Raw genomic sequence first — 12,286 nt, 5'->3', positions numbered from 1 at the left:
GTAAGAATCATGATATACACTCTGAATTGAACATTACTAGCGCTCTAAGTGTAGGTATTGTGATATACATTGAGGATTGAATATTAGTAGCATTCAGAGTGTAAGAATCATGATATACACCCAGAATTGAAGTTTACTAGTGCTCTAAGTGTAGGTATTGTGATATACACTGAATATTTAATATTAGCAGCCTGCAGTTATATTATATTATAATATTATGCTAATATTATAATATTAGCATACCTCAAAGTGTAGGTATTGTGTTTTCCACTAAGGATTGAACATTACTAGCATCTTACGCAAATTGTTAATAAAAAAAGACACAGAAACGTGTGATATATTAATGCTTTTTTTTTCTAAAAACTTTATTTAAAATACTCTAACGTTCATCAGCATGAGACTTGTTTTAGTACCAGGAGTCCATGATTCTCCTCATGCTCATGAACCTCATGTTGCTCATGCCCCACATGCTCCTGAAGTTCCTGTAGTGTCCCGGGCCGAAGTACCACATCCTGCCCATGTAGTTGGGATGCTCGTACATCAGCCAGTGTCCGTCCATCACGTGGCAGGACATGCAGCCGTGAGACCACTGATAACGGTCCATGAAGGAGTCGCAGTCATCGCTCATCTCCATCATCTGACCCATGTAGTTCTCCCTCTCATAGGCCCTCATCCTGTAGGATCCACTGTACTGTTTAGGGGGAAAACGGTGGATAATTACCTCAGGGAATGAGATTATATACTAAAACAACCATCTTTATTTTGTTGATTTTAGTTTACTACATAATTTAAACAAAATAAATGGTTCTTTACACTGTGTTAAAATCTCTTGATGAACGGACCAATAGAAATACTTCAAAATGACCTGAAATTAAGTATTTTTTCATTGACTTCCATTGAAAGTTTAGAAGTTTTTCCTATAAAGTTGCTGTTTTGGAGATACTTTTATTTTATTTGATTTTTTTTTTTAGACATTTAGACATAAAATATTAAAAGGATAAAGTAAATTTTTGCAATATCCACAGTATATTTTAATAGTTTATGGAAATTTATGATGTATTGCTATCTTGGCAACGGAAAACACAGGTGCACCACTGACTAAATACAACCTAGACGTCAATAGTCAGTCATTTATTACCGTCTTGGCAGTGCCCATAGATGGGTGGATGGATGGATGGATGGATGGATGGATAGATAGATAGATAGATAGATAGATAGATAGATAGATAGATAGATAGATAGATAGATAGATAGATAGATAGATAGATAGATAGATAGATAGATATTTATAGAAAGAGTAAGAGAGTGACAGATGTAGATAGATAGATAGATAGATAGATAGATAGATAGATAGATAGATAGATAGATAGATAGATAGATAGATAGATAGATAGATAGAGATTTATAGAAAGAGTAAGAGAGTGACAGAGATAGATAGATAGATAGATAGATAGATAGATAGAGATTTATAGAAAGAGTAAGAGAGTGACAGAGATAGATAGATAGATAGATAGATAGATAGATAGATAGATAGATAGAGATTTATAGAAAGAGTAAGAGAGTGACAGAGATAGATAGATAGACAGACAGACAGACAGACAGACAGATAGACCAACAGAGATTTATAGAAAGAGTAAGAGAGCGACAACGATGGATGGATGGATGGATGGATAATAATAAAAATAATAAATAAAAATAGAATAAAAATAGAATATGACCAAAATAAATTAGTTTATTTAGCAGTTACCTTTTTTTCTTAGGTAGCTACACTATTTATAAAAATGCATAAAAACTATGTAATAACATATTTAGCCAATCCGAAACTAGATGTTTTTTTAAAAGAATGTATTAAATTACAGTGATTACTGTGATTGATGATGTTTAATTATATATGTATCAGAGTAAATATTTATGCATGTATTTATATACTTATATACTTACTTATTTATTATAATTATTATTTAGAAGTACTTTATTTTTGGTTTTATTTCTATTTTTTTTAGGTTTAGGTTTAGTACGTATAGGTTGCCTATTTTTCACGATACTTTTATTGTTTTTAGCTGTAACTTACATATATTTACAGGTTTTATGTGTTGATTTACACCATTGTATTTACTGACTGGTCTGTTATCGTGTTTAGACTTTTTTGTAAAGTTTATTATGTTTTGCTTACATTTCCTTACATGTCTACTGTTGCATTTACTGTATCTTTAATTTTATTTCATATCTTATTTAAGTCTTTTTTTTCTTTTTCTATCTTAGAGCCACCTTAAATATTACTCAGATTTTAAATAAGGTTTGACTGAATCTATCAAAAATAACAGTATACAGCTCTGTAAAAAAATGAGACCATTTATACTTTGATTTTACCAAATTAAAAACCTCTGGAATATAATCAAGAGGAAGAATGCTTTTTTTTTTGCACCAGGAGTAAAGGCATTAAGTTATCCAAAAGCAGTGTGTAAGACTGGTGGAAGAGAACATGATGCCAAGATGCATGAAAAAAAACTGTGATTAAAAACCACCAGGGTTATTCCACCAAATATTGAATTATGAATTCTTTAAACCATTTCTTATTTCTGCAAATAAATGCTCTAAATGACGATGTTTTTATTTGGAATTTGGGAGAAATGTTGTCTGTAGTTTAATTTGATGGATAATGGATCTTACCCTGGGGATCATACGGCAGGACCTGATCCAGTTGTTGAATCCCCACATGCTCATGTAGTCTCCGTACTCGCCCTTCCTCAGGAAGTACTGGTTGCCCATGTAGTTGGCGCGATCGTAGACCATCCAGCAGCCGCTCTCGACTCTGCAGGAGTGGCAGCGGCTCATGTAGGAGGACATGTCGGAGCAGTCGCTGCTGCACTCCCAGGAACGCCCCATGAAGTTCCTCTCCTCGTAGAAGATGATCTGCCAGAGATAAGTTTTTATTAGCATGTGGATAATTGCATTTGGAGAGCAGCAAAATCTCAAAAATAGACATTATCACATCCTACTCACCTTGCCCATCATTTTGGCGGCTTCGGTTGGTCGGAGCTGCTTCCAAACTGGTGAATAATGACACGCTACGGCCGGTTTAACCCTTGCATTTATACCTCGTCCGCCAGCAAAGCGCCATGCGCCTCCTATTGTCCAAAATGTCCTGACCCAGCAACATAGCACAGAGGCCCAACCACAGGCTGAAGTGCTTTCCCTACACTACCAGGTGAATTAGTCTCCACACACTTTAGAATGAACCACACAGACAAGACAATACCGCACTGAGCCTTTCTAAAAATGTATTATATTGTCCTGCATCCCATAGACAGGATATAGCAGGCCAAACACACAATACCGGGGGTTTTGTTACGGGTTATCGGCTGCAAATAAGCTTTGTGTGTTATACAGGAATGCACTTTTAAAGCTTTTCCTTTCTTTCAGGCTTGCAAACCTGCAACAGTACGGACAATCCTTGATTTTACCAAATTTAAAACCTTTAGAATATAATGTGAAATGCTTGTTGATACTCATTATAATGAAGGTTTTTATCTACTTCAGGCTGAACCCATTGCAAACACACAATTTCCCCCAGTTGCTGTACGCAAACAACGCCTCACAGCAATGTTCCAAAACATCTATCCAGTCTATCAGTTGCTAAGGTCTCTGGAAAAAATTAGACCACTTAAAAATGATGAGTTTCTTTGATTTTATCAAATTAAAAACCTCTGGAATATAATCAAGAGGAAGACGGATGATCACAAGCCATCAAACCTGCCATCAAGCTGAACTGCACCAAGAGTGTAAAGGCATAAAGTTATCCAAAAGCAGTGTGTAAGACTGGTGGAGGAGTAGAACATGATGCCAAGATGCACGAAAAAAAACAGTGATTAAAAATATTAAAACAAAGATTTCTGAACTCTTTATGAACTTGTTTTCTGTGCATCATTTGATTTTTCTATTTGATTTTTATCATTTTCTGCAAATAAATGCTCTAAATTACCATATTTTATTTGGAATTTAAAAGAAATGTTGTCTGTAGTTTATAGAATAAAACAACAATGTTCATTTTACTCAAACGTAAACCTATAAATAGCAAAATCAGAGAACCTGATTAAAAAAAACGAAGTGCTCTCTTCATTTTTTCCAGAGCTGTATATTATATAGATGTATTAAACACAGAGTGATCTATTTTAAGTGTTTATTTCTTTTATTGTTAATGATTATGAAGCTTACAGCCAATGAAAACCCAAAAATCAGTGTCTCAGAAAATTGGAATATTATTTAATACCAACTGATACTTTTGGTATCAGTGTGGGCAGTGTGCCAGGTCCTGCTGGAAAATGAAATCCACTATATCTCTATAAAAGTTGTCAGTAGCAGAGGAAAGCATGAAGTGCTGTAAGATTTTGTGGGAAAACACAACTTTAGACTCGATACTATCACACAGTGAACCACCACTACAGATACCATAGCAAGACCTTAGCAACCACCACAGATACTATAGAAACACCTTGACAACCACGTTCGCCAAACCATAGTATCTGCCTCGCAACCACTTAGTAACAACACCTTAGCAACCATCTAGCAACACCTTAGCAAAAACATAGCAACTACCTAGCAACATCATACCCTGATTTGGGATACCATAGTGCAACCATCCACTTTTCTAGTTATTAACTGACGCTAATCAAGACATTTTTAAACTTTACTAACTTTCAGTGATTAACAATGTTTTAAATAATATAGAATTTAGTTATTAGTTAAAAATTAAGTGAAAAATTACTGAAAATTAACTGATTAATGATGTCTGTCTAGTGTCAATTAATAGTTAGTTGATAAGTACTGTTAATTAATTGTACCCTTGTTGTAAACTGTCTCTATTTATTATTGCTATATTATATTATTGCCATATACAGTAATATACAGTGTCCTGCTCCAACTTAAGCATAATTCACATCACCTTACCATGAGCGCACTGGCACACTATCCAATCCCACTCACAAGATACTACCTCACAACTTACACAGATGAGAAAATCAACTTAAAATGCTTATTTTACCAACTTTGGGCATGCCAGTGTCATTTTAACAGTTTTTTTCACTGGTTAAAACCCCTTAACAGGCCAAAGATTTTGTCAATTTTTTTGCGTTACATTAAACCACTAAATCTTAAGGATTTATTTTATGTTTGAAAAGGAATGTTACTGAAAATCATAATTGTAATTTTAATAGAATAAATACACACATATTATATACTGTAAGGTCCTGGCCCTGTTTCCTGTCTGTCCTCGTGCCTGTGTTGTCCCACGTGACCCGTGCCCCTGTGTTCTGCCTGTGTTTTTCCACTCACCTGTGTTCTTTTGTAACTCCGCCCCTTCGTCCCAGGTGTTTCATGTTCCCTGTGTGTGTGCACCTCTATTTAAGGTCCGTGTTCCATTTCCCCGGTGTCAATCCTTGTACGTTTATCGTCTGTCAGTGTTCCATGTTTTCCCCGGTTTCCTCAGTCTTGTTTTCTGTTTATCCCAGTTGTATTTTGTATCTATTTTTGTTAATAAATCCCCTGTTGTTTGCATTTGCGTCCGCCTCCTCGTCTTCCCTGCACCTCCACCCTGACATATACACACATATTATATATAGTATATAGCAGTAATCAGAGCAAAGGGTGGCTATTTTGAAGAAACTACAATATAAAACATGTTTTCAGTTATTTCACCTTTTTTTGTGAAGTACATAAAACTCCACATGTGTTCATTCATATATATATATATATATATAAATATATATATAAATTTAAAATATAATGAATAAAATCATAAAATTGTCCCTTTCCTGAACTTCTTCTTCTTGTCCTTCAAACCTTTAGTTTCATTATTTTTGTCTAGTTTTTACGTCTATTTTCCAAGATGCAGAATTTGAGTTTCTGTTCCTGTTACTGATCTGAAATTATTACGTTTTTACTGATTGTACTGCAGAATTATTATTTTTTTATCACTCACATCTATAGCCTGTGAGTTTTAAGGGGTTAAATCAGTCATAAAACTATTATAAGGATCTTGTCTTACAGTGGTACCAAAAATTTAACATTTGGATGATGCATAAATGAGTGAATATTTTATATTTTGCAGAGATTTGGTTTTGCATCATCTAAAAAAAGAGTCTTTTCTTAAAAAATTTAAAAACTAAACTAAAGGACCACCTTAGGACAAAACTGAGGTTATCTGCTTTTCCACACACACAGCACCACTGACGCAATTCACACAGATACGGCCTTTCTCTCTCTTTCTGTGTGTGGATAAAGGTGGAGGTTGTGGTTGGGGTGGTTGCCGTGGTTGCGGTGGTGGTGGTCAAGGTTTGGGTTATATTTGAGAGTTTGTGTACTGTATTTTTCTGCAGGCATAATACTGTAGACAAGGTCTCCTATTGAACGAGAGCTAAAAAGTAGGATTTTTTTTTTTTTTAGGTAAATACAATTATATTGAATTTATAGTGCGTTTGTGTGTGTGTACAGGTGTGTGTAGGAGTGTGTAGGAGTGTGTATGTAAGAAAAAAATGTGAATATTCTGTTGTATCATTCTTTGAAATGCCCTGAATGTCCCAGTACTCAAAGGCCTGTGTGTGTAAGTGTGTAAAAGTGTGTGTATAAATGTGTGTGTGTGTGTGTGTGTGTGTGTGATGGGTGAAAACAAATTAAGGAGTGTTTTAGATAAGGCCCCTGGTCTGTCGGAGCAATTCTTATTATCTGAAGGAACATTTTTCAAAATATAGTCCTCCACTCAGCCCGGCTTTATTTTCTTAATTAACCTTCTGGAAGTCTCGACTTTGTGCGCCGAACATCAGGTTCACGTTGTTCCGAAACCGCGGAATTTCAAGGCTGTGTCAAAAAAAAAAAAAAAAAATCACAGCGTCTGGAACACGTCCAGAAAATCAGCCTCCTGAAAGCCGTGAACGGAAACAAACGCGGTTTAATCGTAAAGAAACAGTTCGCTTAAAAACACGCTTTCTAATGAAAGAGGCTCAGGAAGCGTTAATTAACATGCATACCGGTCGCAGGAAGAGGCCTTTATAAAGATAAATAAAGTGGAAATTATTCAACTGTGTAACAAACATCCCACCCGCTAACATTACAAAACCTGTGTACAGGGCTGCACAGGAGAATACAATGATAAAACGACGAATTCCACCTTTAATCCCGTCGTTTTCAACCCCATAATACTCAACTCATTACACTAAAACACTGTCATGTTTAACACCGTCAAAGTTCAACCCTGTCACATTCAACCCCATAACATTCAATCCTGTTATATGAAACTCCGTAACGTTCAAACTGTCATTTTTTACTCCATCAAATTCAACCCTGTCACTTTCAACTCCTTAACATTTAACCCTGTCACACTCAAACCTGTCACATTTACCTCTGTCATGTGTAACTTCATAGCGTTTAACCCTGTAATTTTCAACTCCATCAAGTTCAAATCTCTCACTTTCAATCCTGTCACACTCAACACTGTCACTTTCAGCCCCGTAACATTTAACCCTGTCACTTTTGAACTCCATAACATTTAACCATGTCACACTCAACCCTGTCACTTTCAACTCCATAACATTTAACCATGTCACACTCAACCCTGTCACTTTCAACTCCATAACATTTAACCATGTCACACTCAACCCTGTCACTTTCAACTCCATAACATTTAACCATGTCACACTCAACCCTGTCACTTTCAACTCCATAACATTTAACCATGTCACACTCAACCCTGTCACATTCAACCCCATAACATTCAATCCTGTTATATGAAACTCTGTAACGTTCAAACTGTCATTTTTTACTCCATCAAATTCAAACCTGTCACTTTCAACTCCATAACATTTAACCCTGTTATATTCAACCCTGTCACATTCAACTCTGTCACACGTAACCCTGTCACACTCAAACCTGTCACATTTACCTCTGTCATGTGTAACTTCATAGCGTTTAACCCTGTAATTTTCAAATCCATCAAGTTCAAATCTCTCACTTTCAAACCTGTCACACTCAACACTGTCACTTTCAGCCCCGTAACATTTAACCCTGTCACTTTTGAACTCCATAACATTTAACCATGTCACACTCAATCCTGTCACTTTCAACTCCATAACATTTAACCCAGTCACACTCAACCCTGTCACTTTCAACTCCATAACATTTAACCATGTCACACTCAACCCTGTCACTTTCAACTCCATAACATTTAACCATGTCACACTCAACCCTGTCACTTTCAACTCCATAACATTTAACCATGTCACACTCAACCCTGTCACATTCAACCCCATAACATTCAATCCTGTTATATGAAACTCCGTAACGTTCAAACTGTCATTTTTTAATCCATCAAATTCAAACCTGTCACTTTCAACTCCATAACATTTAACCCTGTTATATTCAACCCTGTCACATTTAACTCTGTCACACGTAACCCTGTCACACTCAAACCTGTCACATTTACCTCTGTCATGTGTAACTTCATAGCGTTTAACCCTGTAATTTTCAAATCCATCAAGTTCAAATCTCTCACTTTCAATCCTGTCACACTCAACACTGTCAGATTCAGCCCCGTAACATTTAACCCTGTCACTTTTGAACTCCATAACATTTAACCATGTCACACTCAACCCTGTCACTTTCAACTCCATAACATTTAACCATGTCACACTCAACCCTGTCACTTTCAACTCCATAACATTTAACCATGTCACACTCAACCCTGTCACTTTCAACTCCATAACATTTAACCATGTCACACTCAACCCTATCACTTTCAACTCCATAACATTTAACCATGTCACACTCAACCCTGTCACATTCAACCCCATAACATTCAATCCTGTTATATGAAACTCCGTAACGTTCAAACTGTCATTTTTTACTCCATCAAATTCAAACCTGTCACTTTCAACTCCATAACATTTAACCCTGTTATATTCAACCCTGTCACATTCAACTCTGTCACACGTAACCCTGTCACACTCAAACCTGTCACATTTACCTCTGTCATGTGTAACTTCATAGCGTTTAACCCTGTAATTTTCAAATCCATCAAGTTCAAATCTCTCACTTTCAATCCTGTCACACTCAACACTGTCAGATTCAGCCCCGTAACATTTAACCCTGTCACTTTTGAACTCCATAACATTTAACCATGTCACACTCAACCCTGTCACTTTCAACTCCATAACATTTAACCACGTCACACTCAACCCTGTCACTTTCAACTCCATAACATTTAACCATGTCACACTCAACCCTGTCACTTTCAACTCCATAACATTTAACCATGTCACACTCAACCCTATCACTTTCAACTCCATAACATTTAACCATGTCACACTCAACCCTGTCACATTCAACCCCATAACATTCAATCCTGTTATATGAAACTCCGTAACGTTCAAACTGTCATTTTTTACTCCATCAAATTCAAACCTGTCACTTTCAACTCCATAACATTTAACCCTGTTATATTCAACCCTGTCACATTCAACTCTGTCACACGTAACCCTGTCACACTCAAATCTGTCACATTTACCTCTGTCATGTGTAACTTCATAGCGTTTAACCCTGTAATTTTCAAATCCATCAAGTTCAAATCTCTCACTTTCAATCCTGTCACACTCAACACTGTCAGATTCAGCCCCGTAACATTTAACCCTGTCACTTTTGAACTCCATAACATTTAACCATGTCACACTCAACCCTGTCACTTTCAACTCCATAACATTTAACCCAGTCACACTCAACCCTGTCACTTTCAACTCCATAACATTTAACCATGTCACACTCAACCCTGTCACTTTCAACTCCATAACATTTAACCATGTCACACTCAACCCTGTCACTTTCAACTCCATAACATTTAACCATGTCACACTCAACCCTGTCACTTTCAACTCCATAACATTTAACCCTGTCATACTCATGCTTGTCACGTTCAACCCTTTCACTTTCAACCCAATAAAAGCTAACCCTAACAAAGCTAACAAAGGTTTGATTTGATGGGGTTGAATGTGACAAAATTGAATTTAATGGGCTTGAATGTTATGAGGTTGAATGTGACAGGGTTAAATGTTATGGGGTTAAACATGACATGATTGACTTGCAAGGGGCTGTAATTTATGGAGTTGGAGTTGAATGTTGTGGTTTCGAATTTAGTAGGTTTAATGGGGTTAAATATTTCGGGGTTAAACATCATAGGACTGAATTTGATGGGGTTGAATTTTATCAAGTTGAATGCGATAGGATTAAATTTGATGGGGTTGAATGTTATGGAGTTAAATGTTATGGGTTAAATGTGACAGAGTTAAATTTGATGGGGTTGAATGGCATGGAATTGAACATGACAGGGTTAAATTTTACAGAGTTGAACATTATGGGGTTGAATGTGATAGGGTTCATTTTGATGGGGTTTAATGTTATGCCGTTAAACATCACAGGTTTCAATTTGATGGAGTTGAAAGTTATAGAGTTTAATAGTATGGGGTTAAACATCAAAGGGTTGAATTTGAAAGTGCTACATGTTATAGGGTCATGACTGAATTTGATCATGTTAAATGTTTCAACATTGAATATGACAGGGTTCAATTTAATGGAATTGTGTGTTAAGGGGTTGAACGCAATAGGTTTGTATTTGTTGGATTTGAATGTTCGGGGTTGAACATGGCAGGGTTGAATTTGAGGGTTTAAATGGTATAAAGTTGTATGTGCCAGGATTGAATGTTATGGGGTTCAGTTATATGGGGAATGAATGGTACAGGGTTGAAGGTTTTGTCATTAAATAGTGAAATAATTGCATTTGTCACATTGAAAAAACGTTATGGGGTTGTACTACAGGATTTAAATGGTAAATGCTTTTCTACATTTCTACAAAAACATTAGAATATTAGAACGTGACAAATCAAATATCTCATGCGCTTGAGCGTGGCAGAGTTTTATTGTTGGTTTTGTGTAAAAATGATCAAAATTCCAGATATTTTTTGGTAGAAAGCCAAAAATGCCTATCCAGACTGTTGTTTTAGACTGGCAGCTCTTATAAACTGGATTTTTTTTTATGTGAAATTAAAGAATAAAGAGCCGAGCCTGTGATTCCCCCACCGGAGGACCCTCCCATTGATCCAGGTGGTTATATTTCAGGGTCATGCCTTTCCCACGGAGATTTCATAACCCCATCACTTTACCCCCCTCAGGTCCCCCTATACTCTCCTCCGCTCAGCACCACATTAAAGCACAGTGAGGGTGATAGGAATGGTAATTTTATACAGGTCTGAAGTCTTTAGGCTTTATTTTATCATCTACTGAAGCTTCGTTTTCTAAAAATACCCACTGAAAGATTGAAAAGACCGAGGCCTTCCAATACTCGCGTCTGTTCTGTCAATTTCTGTCTGATCAGGAATATAAAACTGCATTAAAAATGAGGATCTGCAGCAGAATATTACGGTTAATGTTCCGTCAGATCCCGTTAGCTGTTTGTTCTCCACAGCAGAAATCTGACAGCGGTATTTCAATAATGCAGACGGTACGAGTTTCTGCTGCCCGGCCGGAAGCCTGATCAATATTCCACACCGGGTTTCAATCAGTATTGATGGATCTGCTTCACTTCAGTCAGGAGGTTCCCCTGATTCCACAGACTGAACATCAGCAGAAGAACCTCACAATCAGCTGAGAGATTTTTACCACAGAGATTTTTCTCCTTCAATAAAAACAGCCAATCAGCTCGCTGCTTGTGTAGAAAGGTGAGAATTCTGGTGAGAATTCTCCACTGGGTTGGAGATCTGCGCAGGCGCAGCAGCCAGAACAAGCATAAATATATCTAATTTATCTTAAAATTATTTTTTATAAGTTGAGGAAAATGCTGAGAGATTCTTCGGCTTGTTCTGGCTGTTGCACCTGCGCAGATCTCCACAGTGAGAGGAGAATTCACACCAGCAACCTGTATCAGATGTTTTTTTTTTTTTTTATCCAACTGTTATTTTAGTTTCATTCACATATATTCTTTAGATAGTTCAGACATTTTTTATGTATTTATTTATTTATTTATATACTCATAAATGACTGGATGTTCTCGGAATGTTCCAGGGTTCTCACTGGGCATCATCTCCTCCTAACTAATACAAAAAGTACAATTAAGGAGAAATACAGAGAAGGAAAAATTAAGAAAAATGAGAGATTTTTTGGCTTGTTCCGGCTGCTGCACCTGCGCAGATCTCCAACCCAGGTGAGAATTCTTAACAAAATTCTTACCTTTCTACACAATATACATATATAT

At 36.5% G+C, this 12,286-nt stretch overlaps 1 protein-coding gene across 1 annotated transcript; it reads right to left on the bottom strand.

Annotated features, from left to right (window-relative positions):
• Nucleotides 1–336: 336 nt before the first annotated feature.
• On the bottom strand, nucleotides 337–3,071 carry LOC103032001 (gamma-crystallin M2). Its single transcript, XM_007241375.4, has 3 exons — nucleotides 3,004–3,071; nucleotides 2,671–2,913; nucleotides 337–691 (listed from the first exon to the last, which is right to left on the bottom strand). Exons 1-3 carry the CDS (start codon nucleotides 3,013–3,015, stop codon nucleotides 407–409), a joined length of 540 nt encoding a protein of 179 aa, XP_007241437.3. The 5' UTR covers nucleotides 3,016–3,071; the 3' UTR covers nucleotides 337–406.
• Between the last annotated feature and the right edge of the window lie 9,215 nt (nucleotides 3,072–12,286).

The sequence above is a fragment of the Astyanax mexicanus genome, chromosome 1, assembly GCF_023375975.1.
Source record: "Astyanax mexicanus isolate ESR-SI-001 chromosome 1, AstMex3_surface, whole genome shotgun sequence".
Taxonomy (NCBI): Eukaryota; Metazoa; Chordata; class Actinopteri; order Characiformes; family Acestrorhamphidae; genus Astyanax; species Astyanax mexicanus.
This window is presented reverse-complemented; position numbering and strand designations above follow the sequence as displayed.

What these genes read in the sequence shown, in the direction of transcription:
- LOC103032001 (XM_007241375.4), bottom strand. An exon ending in CCTGCCGTATGATCCCCAGG is followed by an intron (nt 692 to 2,670) that starts GTAAGATCCATT and finishes CCCCCTAAACAG; the next exon opens with TACAGTGGATCCTACAGGAT.